The sequence below is a fragment of the Tenrec ecaudatus genome, unplaced genomic scaffold (assembly GCF_050624435.1).
Source record: "Tenrec ecaudatus isolate mTenEca1 unplaced genomic scaffold, mTenEca1.hap1 Scaffold_370, whole genome shotgun sequence".
Taxonomy (NCBI): Eukaryota; Metazoa; Chordata; class Mammalia; order Afrosoricida; family Tenrecidae; genus Tenrec; species Tenrec ecaudatus.
In genome coordinates, this window is record NW_027459130.1 from 239,357 (window position 1) to 264,788 (window position 25,432).

General features: G+C 37.1%; 1 protein-coding gene across 2 annotated transcripts in view; it reads right to left on the reverse strand.

The window, feature by feature from the left end:
• The window catches only part of LOC142436502 (thyrotropin-releasing hormone-degrading ectoenzyme-like), a 283,596-nt gene that overhangs the window by 237,574 nt on the left and 20,590 nt on the right, over window positions 1-25,432 (reverse strand). For both annotated transcript variants that reach the window (XM_075540114.1, XM_075540113.1), the window contains exons 4-6: window positions 20,271-20,359; window positions 13,567-13,700; window positions 13,408-13,463 (exon numbers count right to left, since the gene is read on the reverse strand). In XM_075540114.1, coding sequence (XP_075396229.1) covers window positions 13,408-13,463; window positions 13,567-13,700; window positions 20,271-20,359 — 279 coding nt within the window. The remainder of the gene's footprint in view (window positions 1-13,407; window positions 13,464-13,566; window positions 13,701-20,270; window positions 20,360-25,432) is intronic.

The following is a 25,432-nucleotide window of genomic DNA, read 5'->3' on the forward strand; positions in this document are numbered from 1 at the left end:
AGGAGGGGGAGGTAAACACGAGTGAGGACTACGGGGCACGTCACTGTGCTCTTGGGAAAGCCGCACGCGGACCAATGGCCATCATCTGAACAGAACGAGAGAAGACGGAATCATTTAGAATCAGGGCAGGTGAGCACAAGGGCTGTAATCTTTCAGCATCCTTGTTGAATCTGCGTGCTGGGAGATAACAGGAGAAAGTGGATTGCATACAGAGGAATGAAGTATTTGGATTGGAGGAAAGCTTGCTAGCAACCTATGATCGGCGGTTGACACAACCTTGCTTGCTGCAAGTGAGGAGGATGGGAGCACTTGCTGATGAAGATTAAGGACTGCAGTCTTTTGTGTGGATGACAAATTAATGTAAAGAAAAAACAAACCATCACAATTGGACCAATAGACATTATCCTGATAAATGTAGAGATGGTGATTTTGTTAAGAATTTCATCTTGCTTGGATCCACAGCAATTTTTATGGAAGCAGCAGTCAAAACAAGTAAAACATTGTACTGCACTGGGCGAATCTCCTGTCCCTAGTCCCCTTAAAATGGTGGACATGCAAGGCCATCGCGTTCAGGGCTAAGGTGTTCCTAACTGAAGCTGTGGCAATTTCAACAGATTCTTATGCAGGTGAGAGTTATCTACCCAGTAATAAATAATACAGAAGAATAGATACATTTGAATACAGTGCTGGTGAGGACTATTGAAAAGTGCGATGGACTGCCAAGAGAACCAACACATCAATCTTAAAAGTATGCCCTCTAGATGCAAGCATGATCAGACTTCATTGTACATACTTTGAACACGTGATCAGGATAAACCAATTTGTGGAGAAGGACATCTATTTGGTGAAGTCTGAGGGCACTGACAAAGATGAGAAGCCCGATGGAGTGACAAAGTGGCAGCAACAAAGGGTCCCAACCTAACAAGCACTGTGAGTCTGGTGCACAGTGTCGCTGTGAGCAGGAAGCAATTCGATTGTACCGAGCAACAACTAAAAGCAATCTCTGGATGGCTTTAGACTATGAACAAATTTTCCAAATAATTTTCATGTATTTTAAAATATGTTATTAAATACCATAGGTCAATGAAGCATTAATATACACATATTTTTGAAAACTGTGCTCAGAGCATGTGAATAAGTTTAAATAGCCAGCCCTTTTGTTATTACTGATTCCTATTTCATTTTCTTCTAATTTTCAGTTTTTATCAAACACTAAGCTCAAAAATATTTTTTAATAAATCACTTTATTGGATGCTCATACAACTCTTATCCGAATCCATCCATCCATCCATCCATCCATTGTGTCAAGCACATTTGTACATGTGTTGCTATCATCATTCTCAAAACATTTTCTTTCTACTTGAGCCCTTGGTATCAGCTTCTTGTTTTTTTCGCCTCCCTCCCCCCACTCTCCCTTCCATACCCTTCATAATATATATTTTTTCATGTCTTACACTGTCCCATGTCTCCCTTCACTCACTTTTTCAGTTGTCCATGCCCTAGGGAGGGGGTTATATTTAGATCAGCTATCTAGACACCACTTCCATTTCTAAGAAATTTTAAATCTCCACTTTACACAAGGGATAGCATGAATCACTCTCCTGCCACAAGCCATCTACTTTATAAATGTGTTTGCTCCCACATACCTGTGTTTAATCTTTTAATGGATCCCCATGGTAAACTTTTATTCTCTTAATATGCTATCTTCCTTAAACTTTGCAGACCAAACTATATATTATGTATTTTAAAAGAACGTCGCATTAAGAGTGCCATAAGTTATCACTGTCTGTGCAGAAATAAGTGACATTTACTCAATGATTTTGTAATACTTATCCAAAGCATTTCTATATTGAATATTCTACTTAGCTACTGAATATCTTCCCTAGTAGACTGTGAGTTGAGCGTCTTGAGAAGAGTGAATCTGTCTTACTCGTTGGCATACCTTCCCAATCTAAAATATTGCCTCCAAAAATAAAAGAAACTAAACCAAATAAAACAATGATCAAAATATTTAGGTATTTTATCACTGATTTCAAAGATCGAGACATAATATAATCTGATTTGGAAGTAACTGAGTAATTGTTTACCTATACACAAGCAAGCACAACTGGGCTGTGATAAGTGTGTAAAGAGAACAATTCCCTCTGTAACATATCGAAATAAGAACGTTACTCTCCATACAGTATTTCATACATCCCATGCATATTCAGTCAAAGTCAAAATAGAGTTTTAATGTAATATGCCAAACTGATTACAAAATTGCTAATAAGAGAAAAACTGTCAGGTTTCAAAGAAGAGCAACAGGAAATGCTTACCAATGATGCCATCCTATACAGTAATGTAAAGAGAACCACACAGTATGGGAGCCAAACAACAACAAAAACAAAGCCCAAAAGAATACCAACAGACCAATGACAATCCCCTGTAAATAGTAAGATATTATATAAAATTACCAAATAAAAGTGCTTAAAATTAATTAAAATAACTGGTTATGAGTGTGTTAATGCTAAAGGAAATTAGATCTACATTTTATCCCGTATAATAAAAGAGAAGAAAGAGTTGACGAATTGTATTGCAAACTAAAGTAACAACTGAAGTACAAAGATATTCTAAATTCTTAGGGGAGCCTTCTATGGACAGTAGACCTAGAGAGCCACAAAAGGAATAGTTTGACAATTTTGAACATTCTTTGAATGTAAACTACCCAACAAAGTTAAAATAAAGAAATCAACATAGTACTGTGAAAACATCCAATAAAATGTAGCCTGGAAAAAGGATTAACATCCCAGATACCCACAACAATGAAAATAAAGTAGGATAAAAGAAAAAACCCTTTGTTGATTTTCTATTATGCTTTAATCCTTCATTAATCAGAAAACACTTCACAGAATAAAAATCAAAATTCACAAATACATTTGGAAGGATGCATAATCACATTTGCTAAACGTTAAAAACTTAAAAGTATTTATACTACCTATTGTATTCGCTTTGAGTTGTGAGGGAATTGGAATTTTTAGGTGCGTGGTTGATGAACCTTTACACTGGTAGAATCTCTTGGAATGTATCAAAGTGTTTATACATTTTGTATCAAATATTCCACTTACAATAACAAATTAATAAGTCATTTTTATAATAAAAGATTGTTCAAAATATTCACTGCAGTCATGATTATAGTACTGAAAAATTAGAATCAAACTCTCCAGACATATTTTTACAAATGAGAGTAGAGAACGAATGCTTTCATATGTAAATATTAAACCCTGTGAAAATACAAAGAATGAATGAGCATATAGTATTAGTACTTTCACATCTGAGGAGGGTTAAATGAGTATGGAGCAAGAGCAAAAGAAGGTTTTCATACTATATTTATGTTTTGTTTTAGTCTTGACAATTAGAAAGCGTTCAGTGGTTACTTATATATTTTAATATAGCCATAAATAAGAATACCTAGAGCAGTTTACTGAAAAGAGTTGCATAGAAGTCGATCCTTTCAACAATCAATGACTGATTAATTCAACAACACACACAAATACAACATTGCACTATGGACTGGAGTAGCAAGCAGTAGTATAAGGATGAGATAATGCACTATCCTCAGGATAAGGCTACACTCATCTAACTCACTCTAACCCACTGCAACCCAGTCAATGCAGACCCACAGCGAGTCTATAGGGCAGCGTAGAACGGTCCCTTTGAGTTTCAAAGACTGTAACTTTTTTTTAATTACTTTTATTGGGGGCTCTTACATCTCTGATCACAATCCATACAATCATCTATTGTGTCGAGCCCATTTGCACAGATGCTGCCATCCTCATTTTCAAAGCATTTTCTTTCTACTTGAGCCCTTCATATCAGCTCCTCATTTTTCTCCCTCCCCCCCTACCCACCACCCTCCTGAACTCTTGATGAGTTATATATTATTATTTTCATATCTTAAATCTTCCTCTGTTGCCCCTCACACAGTTTTCTGTTGTTTGTCCCCATGGGAGGGGGTTTATGTTGATCCTTGTGATCGATTTCTCCTTTCTCCCCTCACCTTCCCCTTATCCTCCTGGTATCTCTATTCTCATTGTTGGCCCAGAGGGGTTTATGGATTCCCTGTGTTGCAGGCTCTTATATGTAGCACTGTGCATGTTTTGGTCTAATCCGATTTGTAAGGTAGAATTGAGGTCATGATAGTGTGGGGGAAGGAAGCATTAAAGAATTAGAGGAAAGTTGTGTGTTTCAATGGTGCTCTACTGCACTGGCTCATCTCTTCCTTGTGACCCTTCTGTGAGGGGATGTCCAATTGTCTACCTACGGGCTTTGGGTCTCTACTTCTCCCCCCAACCCCCCACTCCCATTCACATTGAGTATAATTTTGTTCTGGGTCTTAGATGCCTAATACCTGATCCTTTTGACACATCATGATCGCACAGGCTGGTGTGTTTCTTCCATGTGGGCTTTGTGGCTTCTCAACTATATGACCACTTGTTTATCTTCAAGCTTTTAAGACCCCAGATGGTATATCATTTGATACCCGGGCACCATCAGCTTTCTTCACCACATTTGCTTATGCACTCATTTTGTCTTCAGTGATTTTGTTGGGAAGGTGAGCATCACAGAATGCCAGATTATTAGAAAAAAAATGTTCCTGTATTGAGGGAGTACTTGAGTCGAGGCCCGATGTCCATCTACAACCTTAATTCTTAACATATAGATATATGTACATAGATCTATTCCCCTCTCATTATATATTTACATATGTACATGCCTGTATTTAGACATCTATAAATGTTCTTTGCGCCTCCTGGTTCTTTCCTCTATTTCCTTTTACGTTCCTCTTGTCCCACCATCATGTTCATGTTAGGCCTTCATTTGGGTTTAGTAATCCTTGCTGCTACATTGCCCTTGGTTAGGGCCCACTAGGCATCTGAAGTCTTTCTCTCCATTGATTTTAGTTCACTTCTTGTTCTCTTATCCCTGGGTTGGTATCTCATCCCCTTCCTTTCTCCCACCTCCCTTTCTCCAGTATCCCTCCAGAATCATCAGTCCATTCTTATCTTCTCCGAATTGTTTATCCCACCTATCTTATTTAGATAGAAGACATGCAGAGACATTAATAAGCACAAAAACCAGGCAAAGCCAAAAGAGACAACAAAGGAAGTCAAAATCAACAAAACAATAAAATAACCAAAACCAAAAAGAAAGCCACTGATAAAAGTGGAAAAGCCTCTAAATAGTTCAAGGTCTCTTTGCTAGCCTTTAAGAGTGCTTTCTAGTCAAGTGTGATGGGGTCTCACATTCTGTCTCCAAAGTCTATTTTTTGTATTCACTGGAGATTTCACCACTTTGTTCCCCTTGCTACTCTGTTGCATGCCTTCGGTGTTTCCCTCCAGGGTGATGGGGTCAGACTGGCACATGCACTGTGTCTGCAGTGTTGTCCCCCTTAGCGCTATGGCTCAGTGAGGGACGTTGTGCCTCATAGTGGGGCCAGCCCTATGGTCCTCTCTGTGCATTGTCTGATCTGTGCAGAAATATCGTCCTTGGGGCTTGCTGGGCCAGGATGAGTTCCCCTCCCTCTCCATCCCTTTTCCTTTCTCCTGTGTGCTCTAATCAGATGTGCCCCTCTCCCCAGGCTGTAGGAGAGAGACCAGTCTTCAACCCCATGTGCCAAGATGTGACTACAACATACCGGCATGTACCAGGGAACCGATAGACAGGTGTGCGGGGTCAGCCCCAAACCCAACTATGTGGACACCCCCACCCCTTCGCTAGAAGAATGCACTTCAGAGGACAGCACTGAGACTGTAACTCTTGACAGGAATTGAAAGCCTCATCTTTCAATCCTGTGTAGAAGTTGGTGATTTCAAACTGCTGACCTTTCAGATTTCAGACCAACAGGTAAGCACTATGTCATCAGTGCTCCTCTACCAAGCATGTTGCCAGTTCACACGAAGTATATAGAACAATACAGAATTACCCCCTAGGATTTCCAATTGGCAAATCTGTCTCTCTCTCTCTCTCTCTCTCTCTCTCTCTCTCTCTCTCACACACACACACACACACACACACACACACACACACACACACACACACAAACACACACTGGACTTGCTAAAAAAATACCTATTCTTGCTGGGGAGGGTAGACAAGGCTTTTTTTTTAAGTAGAACCATTTTTTAAATGAATACTTATATCTTCAATTGACTAAGCAAACGGGGATTTAAGAATTTTCAAATACTGGGCAAAATTCCTATGATTTGGGGTCAGAACAACTGCTGCTCAATTGTTTGAGGTTATCCCCCATCCCTAACTTAAGAGCTGCCCAATTTTTGCTGAGCTGAGTGACTTTTAACCTTGATTTCTCAGCTATACAATTTTGATAGTGACCAGTTCATGAAGTGCTTTTACTGAGAAGTATGAATGAGATCCTTCGAGAATTTCATGAATATTTGCTATCTTCTACTCAGTCTCTTTGAACATGCTTAATGGAGCAGGATGTAGTCAGACTCCAAAGGTTGACAATAGATTAAATAACATAATTAGAGAATTTACTAGCATATACTAAAATATGTATGTCCTGCAAGTCCAAGTAAATGCAAAACATTTCCCCAATTAAATCTGAGTTTGGATTTCTTGTGGTTAGTGCCTCAGAGTTAATTCCAACTCGTAGTGACAAGCACAACAGAAAGAAACACTGCGCACTCTTACAACCTTTCCTGTGTGGGATCATTGCAACCATTTTGGCAATGAAACCCCACACCAAACTCACTGCCATCGAGTTGATGGCGACTCAGAGCAACCCTATAGGACAAGATGGAACCGTGCCTGGAGGTTTCTGAGACTCGAACACAGTGGTGCTCCACCTTCCTAATGCTGTGATCCTGTCACACAGTTCCTCATGGGGGAGTGACCCCCCAACCACAGAATTCTTTTCTTTTCTTTAAAAAAAAAAAAACCAACATTTTATTAGGGGCTCATACAACTCTTTTTAAAATTTTTCTCAGTTTTATTTATTGATCTTTCTTTTTTTCTTTTTTTACATTTTATTAGGGACTCATACAACTCTTATCACAATCCATACGTATACATACATCAATTGTATAAAGCACATTCATACATTCCCTGCCCCAATCATTCTCAAAGCATTTGCTCTCCACTTAAGCCCTTTGCATCAGGTCCTCTCATAGAATTATTTTCATTGCCACTTCATCACTGTCATTTTGCTACTGTTTTGAATCAGGAGACCTCTGTGAAAGGGCCGTTCCACCCCCACAGGAGTTGCGACCCACAGGTTGAGAACCACTGCTTTAATTCTTCTTGGGAGTATTAAGTCCTAGCTTTCACTCCAGGAGCAGATGGTGATTTCTGGCTGCTGGCTTTACCATTAGCAGGCTGATGAGTGATTACTATGCCACCAGGGCTCCTCGGAGGAGACATTTTGTTCCTGCCAAAGCACTAGCTACTTTGGATTGAAGGTCAGTAATTCTCCCAGATAATCTCAGCGGTGGGCAACTGTGAAATGTTCTAGCAGCTCCTCTGATGCCAGACAGGAACTTGGGTTCATTTTCACAGTTGGAGTTCCCACCTGTAGAAGAGTAAGTACCCAAGTGGTGCAAATAGGAAGCGTTCAGCTACTAACCCAAAGGTTGGTGGATCAAATTTATCCGGAACTTTCTGAGAAGAAGGCCTGGCTATCTGCTTTCCAATGGTACCAGCCTTGAAATATTGATGGAGTAATTTCACTCTGCACATGAGTACCTTTTTCTTTTTCACTCACTCTCAACTGTGGACTAGCCCCTCCTGATGACACGTTCAAAGTACTTGACGTAAGTCTCACCAGCCTTACCTTGAAGAAGCATTTGGTCTGTACTGTTTCAAAGACAGTCTGGTCACTTTTTCTGGCAACCCAGGTAAATACAATATTCTTTGTCAATACCATATTCAAATGACTCATTATTCTCCAGTCTGTGTCCATCTTTCTCATGCACATGAAGAGATTGAAAATATCATGACTTTGATAAGGCACACTTTAATCCTGCAAGTGACATCTTTGCTCTTTAACATATTAAATAATCCTTTTACAGATTTAATTGATGTCTCGATTGCTTCTTTGCATGAGTGTAATTGTGGTATCAAATAAAACAAAATGATTCACAATTTCAATTCTCCCCACCACCGCCTTCCATTTATCATGATGTCCCTATTAGTTCAGTTGTATTTATTTTTCATTAGGCAGAATTGTGAGGATTTATTTTTTCCTTAGGGAGAAGTACAATCCATGCTGAATGCTGTAGCCTTTTATCTTAATCAGTAAATGCTTCAGGTCCTCTTGACTGCTGGCAAACAAGGTGTGCCATCTGCATATGGAAAGTTGTTTATGAGCCTTTTTACAATCATGATGGTGCATTCTTCTTGCAGTCTGGCTTCTGGGATCATTTTTCTCAGCATCCCCTTGATTGCCCAGTGACTGCTTCTGGGTCTTTCTATAGGCTCTGCATGAGAGCTATTAAGTATTCTTCGTAGAGTAATCCATAGGTTGTTTTGGGATACACAATCAAATGCCTGTGCATTGTCAACAAAACGCATCCATCTGATATCTACAATCATATAGTTCATCTCACATCCTCTTCTCAATCCAGCTTGAATTTCTGTCTTTTCTCTATGTATTGTTATAACTATTTTAAACTTATTATCAGCAAAAATTTACTTTCATGTGATATTATGATTTTGTTTTAATAATTTACACAACATATTAGGCCACTTTTCTTTGGAATGAGCAAATACATGAATTTCTTCCAGTTGGTTGATGGGGTAGCTGTTTCCTATAATACTTGACATGGATGAGGGAGTGTTTCCAGCTTATGGCTAGTTATTGAAATATCTCAATTGCTATTCTGTCCGTTCCTGAATCTTTTTTTTTCTTCAATATTTTCAGTGAAGCTTGGGCTTCTTCCTGTTATACTATAGGTTCTTGATTAAGATGCTACCTCTAAAATGGTTGAATGTGACCAAATTTTTGGGTACAGTAACTATGATTCTTTCATTCTTATTTTAATACTTCCTGCATTATTAAGCATATTTTCCATAGAATCCTTTGGTATTTTCGCTCAAGGCTTGAGTTTTTTCCTTATTTATTTCATTTTGAAAAATGCTGCATGTTGTTCTGTGTAGGATTTCTAACTGAATGTTCATGCATATTCATCATAATGCTTCACTTGTCTTCTTGAGCGAGCCTATAAAACTTTCAAGTCAGCTTTTACTTTGTCTTTAATTTTTCCATTTGCTTTAGTTGCTCTATGATCAATAAATAGCAAGGTTCAGAGTCCCTTCTGACATCTACTTTGATGTCTTCTATCTTTCCTGTCTTTTTAATGACCTTTTGCTCCCTTCATCTATGATGCTCATGATGTCATCCCAGAATCATCTAGTCTTTTATCATTAATGATCAGGCAATGCTGCAAGGCTATTATTGAGATATTCTCTAAATTCAGGTGGGATATACTCACCTGAATACTCTTATATTTTTATCCTACTAGACTTGTTCTCATCTTTTTCAGTTTCAATTTGAACTTGCACAATAGCAATTGATGGTCTGTTCCATAGTTTGCCTTGTTCTAATTCTGGATAAGGATACGGAGCTTCCCTATCTGCCTTTCCACACATTGAGGAGATTTGATTCTTGGGTGTTACATCCATGTGGCTTTGTTTACAACTACATATGTTAAAATGAAGGTATCTCATGATCATTTTAAAAATTCATAATTATTGCTCTAATAACATTTGCATATTCCCTGGTGAATTTTAATAAATGAGAATAAAATGGTTTGTTTCAAGTGTTTAAGACTTCCAAAATTAAAATGGAAAGCAATGTTCTGACTCAGTCAACAAGGAATATAAATTAGGGGATATATTTCTAATAATATTCTAACAGACAGACAAAGGTTATAAATATTTTAAATATTACATTTAAAATTAACATGTTAATGTGAATGAGTGAAAAATATTCACATATTTTCCATTTTCTTTTGCTCTCTGTCTTTAAAATATCACTACTTGTTTTCTCATAAGCATTCTAAAACTTTCAGAATACGAGAAGGTACCCACTAAAGGGAAAAAATAAATGGAATTTATTTTTCAAAACTATAAATTTAAAATTTTTAAATAAAACAACCTTTATCACCTTCAAAGTACTCTCCATTACCCTTAACACATTTGTCATATTTGTGATTCTATTCTTGGAAACATTAAAAGTCATCTGTTCGGATGGCTGACAGTACCTCCCTCATTATTTTCTTCACCTTCTGTGTCATCAAATTGCTGTCCTTTCATGTCCCTCTGGATTCACGGACATAAAAAGAAGGTGCACAGAGTGAGGTCAGGTGAGTTAAGATGCATGGGGCCAGAGGGGCATGCTGTTTTTTCACCCCAAATTGGCACACTGAGATGGCTACCTGAGCAGGTGCATTGTTGTGGTGGCAGAACCAGAGTCCCATCTGCCACAAATAAGGTCTTTTTTGTGGCACAGTTACTCTATCATTTCAGAACCTCTAAATAGAAAGCTTGATTAATAATCTGACCTGGTGGAAGGAACTCCAAGTGGATTATGAGTCAACATTTTTGTCTTTTTGAGATGTCGACGGATGTCTAGAATGAGTTTTATCATCAATCGGCATTTTACCTTTCTTGAAATAAGAAAAGCATTCATACACTTGAGTTTCTGAAGCATATTTTCCAGGCAGGAAATAAAATTTCACAACTGCATCCTGGTCTCTTAAATTGGCCAAAAGAAAAACTGATTTCCAGTGATATTACTTCTACAAAAAAAAAAAAAATTTCACTGAGACCAGAAAGAACTTTCCCAGGTGACGCCACTGGGTGCGCTAAGAGCAAGTTACTCACCTACCAAGAAAAATGCATAGTGTGAAAGTTATGCCCAGTGGGGCTTTTTTCTCCATTTGGGGGGCGGGGGTTCCCCCTCTTTATAGAAATGTCTTTTTAAAGTCCTTCAGTTTTCTAAAGTAAACTTCCCTTTTATTAAAATAAATGGCATTGCTGTTGAAGTGTAGACTCTTGTCCTTTTTAACAGTATGGGTTCGACCGTCCTACAAGTTGGATGTACACACGTGCCCTGTTAATTGCTAGCAGCGTTACGTGGTCAGGTTCAACGACTTCTCTGATCCTCAGCTTCCTTATTTATAAAACAGTAACAGGATCATTCGACATATAAAAAACAAACTTTTGAAAGGCAAGGATGTTACTTTGAGGACTAAGGTGCCATGGTCTTTTCAATTACCTCACACGCATGTGACCATGATAAGTTGGACACTGAATAAGGAAGACTGAAGAAGAGTCAACACATTTGAATCATGGTGCTGGCAAGAAAATATTGAGAATACAATGCATGTGAAGTGAATAAACCAATCTGTCTCAGAAGATGGGCAGCCATAATGCTGCTTGAACTTCATCTCATTTACTATGGGCATGATGGAGACCCGCCCCTAGAAAGGAATAGCACACTTGGTAAAGCAGAGGAGCAGAGACAAAGACGTCTTGACGCTGTGGTGCAACAATAGGATTGGACATAAGAACAGAGGGGGAGCGCGGCACGGGACTGGCATGTTGTGTCCTGTTTTACATGGGGTAACTGTACGTCAGAACAGACATAAGGGCACCGACAGCAGCAACAACCAATCCTACATATTTCATAAGGCTTTATCAATTATTCATTAAATGAATAACTGTACACAGATTTGTGTCTGGTGCCTTTTAAGTTTCAGGTAATTGTTAGTTCATGATATAAGTTTTCTTCTAGCTACTTTAACTTTCTGTGGTAATCTATTGCACTACTTGCTTGTCTTGATTTTCTCTGGGTGAAATATTGGAGTAAGTGTATGCTCATTGACTTTCTGGATTTTTTGGAACTTCTATGTCGACTTAATCTTTCCACTGTATCTAAAACATACTTTAAAGTCTTTACATCATACTTTCAAGCAAAAAATACCTCTTAATCATTATTTTCACACATCGGTATCTAAGGAGATCCTCTCAATCTCTATTATTTCTAAATGTTTGCCCAATAAGTTGATGTTGTAATATGGAATAATTCTTAATTACCTGGTTGTAAGCAAAAAATGCTTCTAATTAAACAACTGTTTTGAATAAATACAACTGTATTAGACATTTTATTGCTGCTAAATGATCCTTAGTCTTAGCATTCTGTGAGCAGCTATTTTTGAACCTGAAGTTCCACCCAAAATGAGGCACTGACATCAAGTAACAGAAAATATTGATACTGGTTCTTGGCTTCTTTAACAAGGAAACAGCAAAGGCCAGATATAAATTTCTTTTAAAAGAACCACTGAAAGTCCTTTACCTTTTTTTAAATGAGGTTTTCCTTATATATATTATTATTTATTTAATGAGTGCTGTTTTCTGAAACCTGATTCCAAGCTTTGATTTTGCCTCTATCAAAGTAATTATCTGGGATCGATATTTAGACTCATTGGTTTTGATTAAATACAAAGCTCTAGGGAACTATATGCTTTTTAACATGCAGAAGAAAGTTGCTATGTGATGGGATGTGCACACTGTGAAAGCAGTTTAATGCCCCGTTATGAGACAGTGCCTAATGCACGAGACATCTCTAGGTGGTTTTCACAGTATCATAGGAGAATTAACATAACGAATAATGACAAACACTTAAGTTAAGAGAACCACTGTGTCCTAATCTGTAGCTTGTAAAATCAAATTAGTAAATTAAAATTTGCATGTGAAGCAGTACAAACAATTCAGAACTGAGCTGTTTTACTAGTTCGTCTCCAAACTGAATAAATCACTTGGGTTTATTTTCAAATTATTTAATTTAAATAATTTTATTTAATTATGCAAAGCATAATTTACTTTAATAGTATAACAAATTATGAAAAATATCAATGAAAATGCTACTATAAGATTGTTATGACTCTTTTCTTGAGATGTTTAATCTGCATTTTTAATCAAAATTTGGAACTACCTGTTTCTGAAAGCAATAGCTTTTCATAATGCACCACATTTTAAAAAGATATACTAATCTATGTAAGAGAAAAAAACTGCTAACACTGAAAAGTGTAGTCTATCAAACATTAAATATGGTGCAATGGCCATTTTGTAGAGTTAATTAGTGAAATGGTGAAGCAATTATTAATCTCCAGAGTGGTCAATCGAATTTTCAGTAGAAATTGATCAAGCTTCTTCTGACTCAGAAACACCCTATGGCTAACTATTGATCAAGATTATATGATTATAATTCATATCCCACCCCCAGAGCACATGAAACAAATTATTTCAAAAGATTACTCAAAACATACACGCGATTGAGTTTAATAGAGAAAGTCTCACTAGTGTGAGTCTTGATTGGGTAGTTGCATAGGAAAACACACCTACCTGGCTAGGCTGAAGGCATCGTCGATCAAACCTGCTCGGTTACTGACTGAGAGAACCTATGAGGCCAACCAGAAAAATATTGTCCTGGTTAGAAATTTAGAATTAAAATCCAGGGTTCACATCTGAAAACGGATCTTAAAGAGAAAATCCAGAATTTACCTCATGGTTCCTTATTAACTGTTCGATTAATAATCTCCAATTCCTTAGGTCATAGTTGACCCTAAAGTATCTGGTTTGATTGATGTTCCCCAACAACCAGCTTCCTTTGCCCAGAGAAGTGATCCTGTGGTGCTCTACAAACAGCATGTTTTTCAGGATGAAATAGATTTAGATGTTAATGATATATAAAGTATATTTTCTTAATACCAAGTGTAAAGTTACTAATAATTATTATTGCTCAATTAAAAGCTAATCTTTCACGTAATCATTTGCATCTAGGATATACTAGTAAATGTTTAGTAGGTTATAACTAGCCTCTATTCCTGATAAAATCCCTATCCCCTACACATAGTAGTTTTTTCAACATACATGTGACCTAACATTTACTTGTGTCTGTGTGACATAGACTATATATGCATATAGTATGATTAGAATGAAGGGAAAAGTTTTGAGAACTACATTCTCTTAACGCGTTCAGTAAGAAAGTTATTAAAACAATCGAGCTCATTTATTTCAGAGTCATGGGTGTTCCTTGCCTCTTCCTTGTGCTTTCTTGGAAATACTATAAATAACAGATGATGCAGCATCATCAATAACGCCGGAAAAAGAAACTGCATTTACTTAAGACTCTAATATTTCTACACATAATTAAAAACAAAGATAATAAATTCTGCTTATTGGAATCACCTTGGAAAATAGTAACTTGATTATATTAGCCAGGTAATTCAATTAAAGAAAGCGAGCTGGTAAAAACAATCTTATAACTTCTTACACATTTAACTCCTTCAAATATGGTACATATGGAGAATGCTATTCATTTTCAATTGTTTCCTTATTTATTTACAAACCATAGGTCACAATTCCAATGATTTTGTACTTCATTGTGGATGCTTTCAGACCTTGTGTGTCCTAGAACCTGCATACTCTTTAAATAAAATATTTTTAATCTTTGTGCATAAATGTAAGGAAATATATGTAAGTGTACACGTATACATGTATAAAACCACTGCCATGGAGTCAGTTCTAACTCACAGTGACCCTATCGGGAAGAACGGAACTGCTGCTCCTGGTTATGAGGTCAGCTAGCCTCATCTTTCTCTGAAGGAACAGCTGGCTAGTTTGAACCAGCTTGCAGTCCAAATGCTTAGCTTGCTATGCCACCGTTTACTATAGCATGTGTTCATGTTCTCTATCTACAAAGCCTCCAGGATTCAGCAGAGCTTATGCTAAAACAGTGTCTCATGCCCAAGGGAAAAATAAATCATTTCCATGATAGCTCACACCAGAAAATGTATCACAGAGACCATGTGCAGCCCATTGGAGTCAGCTTCAGTCCATTGTCAATGTTTTTACATCTCAGACTCCAAATCAGGTTTTCCTATTATTTCCCCAAGGACGCATTCAAACATATAGTTTTTGAATGGAATCTCTTTACATAGAGTCCATCAGAAAATAATTCTACTACCACAAAAGGTATCGTGGACAAAAGTGGTCATTAATTGCTCAAAACTGGAATGAAGTGGAAGATTTAGTCCAAACATGCCAGCAAGATGAAGAGGCACCTATTACAGTCCACTAAAATATAATCCCAAACTATTGAAAAAAATCTAATATTTAATGTTTCAAAGCACTGTACTTTGGCCACATTTATATGTAGTACCCGTGCAAACGAGGCTCAGACAGTTGTAATTCAATTGTCCAACACAGCTGAAAATAGTCCATCTCAGGTCTTCCACCATCTAGGCTTCTTTCTAGTCTGGTCTATGCTCCTGACACAACGTGGTATAGTGCTTTTACTATCATAAAATACACATTTTCACATTCCTTCTCTCTTTTTAATTTGAAAGGAGAAATATGACAGTTAAAATAAACTAGAATAGGGGCAAGAAAGTCATGCCCGACTATACATCTATATACATAAATGTTTAAACTTCGATAGCATATTCCTTTTTTAAAACCACTTTACCTATAACCTGATGGACAAACAATGGCCTATAAGGTCCCTTTCAATGCTACAATTCAATGGAAAAGAAATGGTATACATTCTCTTAGGCTGACAATTGATCTCTAGTTTAATAGTGGTATGCAGAAGGAAAAGTCTATCAAGTTCTATTTTAGAGTATGAATGATTTTCTCTACCTATGAGACTTTATAATCTCCTTTTCTTCAAAACTTCAATGTTTATCCACACAATTGCTATAAAGAAGCTTTAGAATATCATCCCCATTTTATGGATGCAATGATGACAAGAGATATAGTTAACAAGAAAATGTGGCAAGTATAAAAAATAAAATTGAAACATTAAGGATACTGTTTCTGTTGATCAACTTTGACTTTATTTTCATGCATCTGTAAGTTCACAATGATCTATTCCTTATAAAATATTAAAATCATGTCTGAATTCACAGAATAAATTGGATCTCCCCACTCCTTAAGTAGTCACTTTATAGGTGATAATATTTAAAATTCAAGCCTCATATCTGATCATATAATTTAGGGTTTTACAGGTTTCAAATTGTCATGATTTATAATTATTAAATATAATTTAAAAGTTATTTCATGCTCATCTTTTATATAAATCTCATGTGATATAATTGGCTCTTGTTTTTAAATCAATTTTATTCAAAAATTTAAATCTATACTCAAATTAAAATAATATGTATGTATAAATGATAAAAGCAATTCTTACCCCTTTTATGTAGTCTGGTCAGTAAAAAAGAAGGAAAGGAAATAAAAGGCAACCATCTCCTGCTTTTAAGTTTGCCATAATTAAACTGATAACTAAAACCTGAAGGTTATTACTGTTCGTGAATAATTTTATGTCTCTGGTATAAGTGAAATCTGTAGAGAAATAATCCCTGGCAAGATATAGTAATACATTCTTAAATACCTTTTCAGTTCTAGTTAATTATATCCCTAAAATATTCTTCAAATTAACTAATGGCAAGCAATGAATTTTAAAGTGTTCTTTTTCCATGGCCTCGTGATGTACAGTGCATGATGAGAACCATAAAAAATTATGGAAGCTATATTTTGAGGGTCGGTAATAATAATTAAAATTTCTATTTGGAATGTTCCCAAAATGACACAAGTCTGAGGCCATATCAAAACACAGAGCAGTTAATACTTTAAAATATTTTAGTTCTTATCATTCATTTACCACCACCACACACCCAACACACACCCAACACACACACCCAACACACACACCCAACACACACACCTAACACACACACCCCAGGACCAAAAGAAGAAGGTGATATATTCTTTACAAACTTGGCTGGCTGCAGATGAGAAGAAATGTCAACCAGGATAACAAAACTGGAAATACACAATAAACTCTGTGATAACTTAGGTGGACTTCCTCCCTAAACTTGTAAGAGAATTAAATGAGATAATGTTCTGTAGCTCTTTAAGAGTCACTGGCATACACCCAATGACAAAGTGTTACATAACTAAGAGATCGCCCAGACAGCCTAACAAAACTTTACAATTTTATCCACGGTAAATAAGGGTGTGCTCATGAGAGAAGTATTAAAAATAACAGAAGAAAATCACAGCCCTAGACCTAGCTCTTTACCTAATTTGCCAACGGACTTGATCCAAGTTACCATCAAATTGTAATAAACTCATTTAGAAGATGGGGATTAAAATCATATTGCTTCTAAGGGCTTCTGAGTCTCAAGTAAGCCAATGCTGAAGGCAAAGGTGAGAGCACTTCAGCACTAGTTTAGTGTTTACTGACCTTTCAGAGCCAGTGTCTACTCTATTCTGACTGTGTTCTTTCCTAAAATGTAACTGAATGTATTGCCTGCCACTCTTGGGTAAGCAAATATCCAGTAAATATGCAAGCTATTACATTTATAATGCCTAGATTGTTGGTATTTTCTCATTGAAAATGAAAGAGAGAAAAAATTTTGGCTGTTTCTAATAACTTAAAAATTGACTTAATACTTTAGGTAGCGTTTTATGTCATCTTTAGAAATAATTATATATTTATCCAAAGGGCTTCAAAAATTTAACTCTCAAGAAAATATGATGATGATAATCAAATTTAAACTTTATAATTAACTATGGCCTTGTGTGAATATATGTGAAATAAAATCTTTACTGACCATGAAAAATTACAAAACATTGATCTGGTTGTTGTCATTAAAATTTGGCATTTTTTTACATGTGTTTATAACAATTGACCAATGCGTTTTTCTCCCTGGCTTAATGCAGATACTTTTCATGTACATTAGTTGTTTGTTTTGAATAAAATAGGAGATAACATATAAAAGAAGTTGAGGTTAACCAATCTTTTCTTTTTATCTAATTATAGTGTGGTGTCAGGTTTTTACTAGGCCTCATCGAAGTTCAGGACTTCAAGAGAAGACGGTGCATAGGTAAAATGACACTGAAAAAGGCAAACTAGAAAGATGACTTTTATTTTTAGCTTCACTGGGAATCGGTCACCCCAATTTGTGCATTTATAAAGCATTTATAAGGCCTTCAAGTGACATGTGGAAAACTTACTTGCTATTGAGTAAACACTTGACGGTATTGAGCAACCTTAAGTATTAAGTGTTACCATGTTCGTGTCAAATAGAGAACACTGCTGGGATTGAAACAAAAGGACACCTTACACTCTGATATGTGTGCAGTGCCTGACTGTGGGGTGGGGATGTGCCACTCACAATACCCCCTTCATAAATAGCATCCCCTAGAGTTTTAAAGCGTATACCTGTGCAGTTGTTCATAGCAGTTCTTCATATTAACATTGGTGATATTTAAGGCAAACATGTTGAAAGAATGGACTGTCATTATCCTGATTAATAACTCAAGATGAAGCAATCTCTCAAGTACAACCTGTATTGGTCAAGGGAAGGCTTATGGTCTTCCCAAAAAGGAGAAAGTAAAGGATAAAGAGGAAATACCTTCTCCAGCAGGTTTCCAGTAAGAACAGACTCCCTATAGCCCTCACCTTCTAAGCTGAGTGTTTAGGCTGATTCAAATATATAATCAGTAAGTACTTCTACATTTCTTTAACTTTCTCATTTCCACTCTACATTTCAAAGGGATATGTCGTAGTTTATTTCTGAAGATTATTATGTCTCATGTTTCTAAGAAATGTATGGAGGGATGGCATAATTCAAATCGTTGGACAATTACAACTCCCTAGTTTCATTCACCATGTAATAACATATTATGTATTCAAGTAAAGGTGCTTCATGGGGATAAAAGAGAATTATAAAGGAAAATAAGATAGTAAGTGTGAATTCAGAATCACGAAATAAACGCTAACTCAAAGCAATTAAAAGAACAAATTGTAATGAGTTATTTTAAAGGAGAAGAAACCAATAAATGTTACAGTCAGCATTTCAACGTACCACCACATTACATGTGAATGTCTTATATGCAATAAACGTGAATGGAATTGTAACTCTTTATAATATGCAGTTTCATATTAAAATTACATTAACACGAAATTATGAGTAACCTTCACCCCTGGGAATTACAAGTGTTTATGTTTCTGATAGTCAGATTACATTCTGGATTCAGTACATTTTGCCTATATGTAGCCATGCACCTATTTTGAGTACTTAACTGTGCCATGTATGAAATGAAACAAACATTTGTTTATTTACTTAAAACAAAAGATATATGCTCAAAATGATGTTTATAGCATAAAGAATTAAAATACACTAACAGCATTGGTGAAAGCAGCAAGGGGAAAAAGGTAGAAAAATGTGACCTTCTTAGTGCCACTGAAGTGTTAATAGAAGATGATCATCGCCTTTTCTCCAACTCGCTGGGAAGCAGAGCAAAAGGAACCCTCATGTGGACCCTGCTGTCCATGAAGGACTTAGAAGGGACTCAAGTACTCTTCTGTGAGTGATTGCAAATAGGCCCCTCTCCTGTTTGGCGCCATTTACACAGACAATAAGGAGCCCTGGTGGTGCTGGGGTCAAAGAGCAACAGCTGCTAACTAAGCGTCCCTGGTTCAGTCTCACAGCTCCTCTGGGGGTGAAAGAGGACACCGGTGTCCTGTGTGTGCAGGTACAGCCTGGGACACCCTAAGGGGCAGTGCTCCCGTGTCCGAGGACTGCTGGGAGTTGGAATCTATTTGATAGCACTGGGTCTGTGGGTAGAAAGACAATGAACTGGCTCTTCTCCCTGCACCTTGAGGTTTGACCCCCAAAGGGTGCACTTTGAGGACAACTCTAATCCTCTCCCTTCAAATCCAATAATTATAATTATCTAATCCCATGAAGGATATTGCTTCTCTGGTCTCTAAAAGAGATAGTCTGAAAATGCAAAGAAAGACAGTGGAATGGGATTAAAACTGTTGCCTCAGTTTCAGTTTGTGAGACACTGCTCTAATGGGAGTTCTGCTTACATTTTAATTAAATGTGTGATTATGAAATTATACAGTTTAAAACAGCTACGATGAGATCTACAAAAGCATTTAAATGTTTTCTCTTCACCATGAAAGGAACGAATAAACAAGAACTATATAGGCAGGGTGAAAGTGGATGAGTCAGAAATTATACCGAAGAGATCCTCTTATGCTTTCTTATCTTGTAGAGGTGATTATCATTCTTCCATCTTCTCTTTCTAGTTTGTCTTTATGCACATTTTTATAACCCCAGAAACCAGAGGTTAAGTTGCTGAACAATTATCTGAAACCAATTGTCCACAGGGGAGAATATATATCTTACCTGATTTGTTAGACACCCAAATAATTGCTTCTGAAGACACATGGCTTCTATTTCCTACCACAATGGTTAATGGAATCTGCCACAGGTAGCTGCAAAATAGAAGAGTAGCTTTAAAAATACAAATTGGTGTTCATTTGAAAAACATGCATCTTCAGAGGGATTTTTATTAATGCTTTTTAGGGAAGCTACCAAAAACAACAATAAAAAAAGCACTCAGACATCAAAGTAGATTCTAATTCATTGTTTCTATCTCACCAAGAAGACTGTGCACTCAGAAGTTTTCTGTCAATGTAGAAGAGATCTCCTAATAATATACTTTGCCAAAAAAACCCAAAATGTGTGCATTAGGAGTTAAAAGTGGCTAAATACTACAGTATATATTGATTTGAATCTTAAAATAATTCATTTCTATTGTTTTAATATTAAACACTAGTGATTTTATGTATTCACATTTCACCAATTTCTCCTTATTTATTTTATAACTGTTCAGAGAGATATTTTATTATATTTCCATAAGGTTAATATGGCACACATAAGGTGATTCAGGCAAAGAGAATAAAACAAGACTGACAAGATCCCCCTAAAATCCATATAAACACAATGCACCCGACAGGGCACACCTAATGTCCTGCTGATTTAAATGAAATTTCCAAATGGATTGGCCAAGCACCACCGATACTTAATGTTCAAATGTGGGTCAGAGTTATAAAAGAGAAACATTTGATAAGGTTTGCCTTTTATAGTAATAAAAATCAAGGCCTATATGTTTACATAAAGTATCTATTTAATCTGAAAGGCTAACCAGTTAATGATAGATGATTTTACATTGCGTTCAAGCATTATATTTTATTTTCTTGAAATATAACCTGATTCCTTCAACTAATCATTGTGCTATTGCTAAACAGCTGGAAGTTCAAAGCTAAGAACTGTCCCACGGGAGGAAAGTGGGGCAATCAGCAACTGTACACGTTTACAGGGTCAGTAACCCTATGCAGGGTCATGACGAGTCAGAATGGACTTGCTGACGTGGGCCTGTCTTGTTGTTTTAGTTTGCTTTTATCATTGTGTCATTGGCAAGACTTCACAACAAGCGAGCAATGAGTATTAAAGTCATATATTTTGTTTGTGATATAAGAAGCTATACTGTGTCAGCTTCATAACTGGAGAGCGACTGAAGAACTGAGAACCAGTGGAGACGCCAAGTGACTGATCATAAAATGGGCGTCTTTCTGGAGATTTGGGAAGAGCAGTGCTGAATCGGTCCCTCGACACATAATTGTTTTACGTGTCACAGAGTTCATTTCTCACACTCACAATTAATACATGGGAATTCATCAAGAGTAATATGTCAGATGGAAAAGAGGAAAATTCATTATGTCATAACAACTGCTATCCCCAAAATCAAAAGTCAAAAGGCCATCCTTGACATTCTGAATTTTAAATGATAAGCTGAACTTCATCAGAGAAACATTTCTGAGTGCCAACCATGTGAAGGTACCCTGTTACACTGTAATTGACTCCACATAATCCATCATGAAAGAACCAATTTATTGTTGCCTAACCTGGTTCTTTGGATAGAAGTTAGTGAACAAAACAATTTATGTTCCTTAAGAGAGGCCTCGACGCATGCAATGAAAAATATGTGATAAATATATGACAATGGACACACCGTGGGAACATCACAGCCAGATTATTTTATTATTTTTTAAACAGCATCCCTCACCAAAGATAATTAATCTATTTTGGTTAATTGGAAAAATAAGTTAAGAGGCAATAGTACCTGGATCTAATCTAAATGCTGGATCTAATTTTCAATTTAAAACACAAGTTTATTTTTTGTGTGTACTTGCAAACAATAGATATTGGAGACATTCAATTAATTACTCTCTGTAATTAGACCGAAAGGAACTGGGTGGAGTATAAGTAAAATGAAAGACCAAATCAATTTCTCTGTAAGACATAGACTAACTTTATGAACAAGACTTTATAGGTGTATATCTTCCACATTGAATTGACGATCTAAATTGTGAAGCCAAACAGATATTAATTAAAAAGCAAACAATATATACGACTAAAAACATCTAAAGACCCTCTAAATAAGTCTAAGACTCTAGTAGTATGTAATATTTTAAAAAGTGATTAGAAAAAATTAATGTGTGTAGTTAGATTATGTTCTTGTTGTTTCTGTTTAACTGATCATATGGATATCATATTTTAAGTAACAATAGAAAATTTTCAAAAAATATATCCCTTTCTTCAGTAGTTCTTAAGAATTCTGATTGTACTAACATGGAAAAGAATTGGTACGTTTTAAAAAGTGGAATGAGAAAAATCACACCCAGGAGTTGCTACTAACATTCACGAAGCATTGATGCACACAGGGAAACCCTCCGGAGACTGCTGCAGGCGGGGCCCATAAGGAAAGGGTGAGTGTGCGGACACACAGAATGCCCTGTCGCCCAAGACTCCCAGGAGGTGCCCCATGCTTCAGGTGGTATTAGTTAACAGTGAAATGTATTAAATTTATAATGAAATGAAGGAAAAACAAACTACGAAAATTCACAACTTCCTGTGTACCAAGGATTTTATGCACTTAAACACATTACTAAATATATGCAATTGTTAGAAATAGCAAAGATTCATTCTTCCTCTACTTAACAGCTAGGATGTACATTTATTACATATGGAAAAATAATTACATTACACATTTAAAATGTTCCAGGTAAGAGGTAATGATAATTGTCCCACAGAACAGTCATGGCAAAGCGAAAGTCATGATCAGTAAAGCTGGGTGCTTTGGGACCTACGGCTGGCCTGTAGAGTGGGGGGCCTTTGGCCACTTAACTGGGTTTGCTGATGCACAGAGCTGGAGCTAAGTGCTTTGGGCTGAACCTTACACAGGAGTGCCATGCTTGCTGGGTCTTTGTTATCACCTGGAAGAGAACTTGGTGACTTCTCCTGACAGGACAACCATGTCCTATGTATTTTTCACCTTGATTGTATGTAACCTGTAAACTTCCTTAAATAAAACCCTTTAATCTCAAATATTGTCTGTGAGTTCCCAGTTGCCCCTCCAATGAACGATCCAAGTCAGTAGCTGAAAAGTCGAGAGCCGTGGGAAACATTTATTTTAGCACGTCAGCAATGTCTCTTCTAGAGACCTCGGAAGGCTTGTACAAGGAGCACACAGACTTGATTTTCAAGCTTTAACTGAACATTAATATAAATTAAGCAATAATCTAAGTGGGGAATAGTAAATTCTCATCTAGAGATGGATTCTGTCCTACTAGGAAAATTATTTTAAATAATAGAATGTCATGTATATATTTTTTTTGCTCTGTTTGCCATTAAATGGATTCTGACGCATGGTCCTCCAACAGGTCGGGGTACAACTGCCTTAGGGTTGTCCCGGTCTGCTGTCTTAATGGGAGCACACTGCTCCCCCTTTCTGCCAGGGAGTGGCTGGCAGCTTCGACATGCCATCTTTGCTGGCGGCTGAGCACTTTAACACTACGCCACCAAGGGGATTTTAATTTTCCTCAACATTTTTATATACCAATTTCTCAGATTCAGAACCATCCAGGTGGTTTTATAATGCCAGCAGAAGCTAAGCGCTCTGTGCTAAAACTGCTTACTCATGCTGAGAGACTTTCCCCCGTGAAGAGCCAGGCTCCTGGCTGACACCTCTGATGCAGGTTATGGGCTGGCAGAGAATTTTTGTTCAATATTTGTTCTGTCATCTGGGTGTCCTTTCTGTTTTTCTGCATCGGGGAGGCCTGTGTCAGACTGTTCATTCTCAAAGGCATGGCCCCAATCTGGCTTCGCCACAGTCAAGTCGTTTTTGTGTACTTCGTGGTCCATGCCGAAGCGTGTTTCGCCTGGGGCCAGACGGTGGGTGATCAGGGCAGCCTTTGACAGCTGTGGGGACCCAGAGAAGGGGACGAAGCAGTGACAGGCAGATCCCGACAGGGTGAAGGGAGGAGTGTTATTCTGCGTGTTCGAGCAGTTTAATTGCAAAAGGCAACTCCTCATACCTGGTGAAGGCCTCTCTCTACTTGAGCCTTTAACCTCCATGTGCCCCCATCTTGACGAGAGTAGAGCAAACTGCAAAGTCAGCAGTTTGAAGCCTCCAGCTCTTCCGCTGGAGAAAGAAGGGGGTCCTACTCCCAGCCCCAGCTACAGTCTCAGAAACTCCCAGGCTAGTTCAACCCTGTGTTTAGGGGGGCTAGGAGTCGCCATCAACCTGATGGCGCAGAATTGGGTTTTCATCTGTATGGCAGCAGACCTGCAAGTCTGTCCCCGGCAGCATGGCTGGGTGAGAACCCAGGGCCAATCTTTCCATTCTAACTGCTGTGGAGCCCAGCTCCTTCCTACACCTATAGTATCGTATCGTATACTATAGTATCGTATCGTATTGTATAGTATAGCTGCTGTACCAGTATTTATCTCAATACAACAGTGAAGACTTCATGTTTTCTTAAATGGAGTTCCAATATCAGCCACCAGAAAATGTTCATGAATCTCCCTAACACTTTTATTCACATCAAGCTAACTTGGAGATGCTATCCATTCATGTAAGTTTAAAATATTCCCCACCAATCCTACATAATAATGGATGATGAAGTCCAGCATCCTAATTTCCCAAGGTGATAGGACACAGCATGAGTAAACTAATATGAGCACTTCTATTTACTTATTACTTTTGATCTCTATACTTGCCCTCCCTTCACCCCTCCAATCCCTTACCAGGGCATTCTATATATAAATTTAAAAACTGCCTGATTTGAAGTGTACTTTCTTACATTGACTCAGTCTTTACTGAAACAAAGTAGTAAAAATAAACTAGAAAAATTGGATAGAATGTTTATATTCTGAATTTTAAGTAATTAAATGGGTTCCCCAATGTTAAATTTATAGCAAATCAAAATTCAGGTGTGTTTTCTATAGTTTTAAACACCACATTTGAGGGAAAGAGAATATATTTTCATATTGCCACTTCTACTTAAGATCACCTTAAGGTATTTATTTAGTTTTGAGTTTTGTTAACTAGGATAATATTTATTATCTAAATACTTTTGATTTGGTTTTCTAGATTGATCCCATTCAATTCACAACACACCTTAACTTTCTTAAAGATGATTAAAAAATATTATAACAAAAAG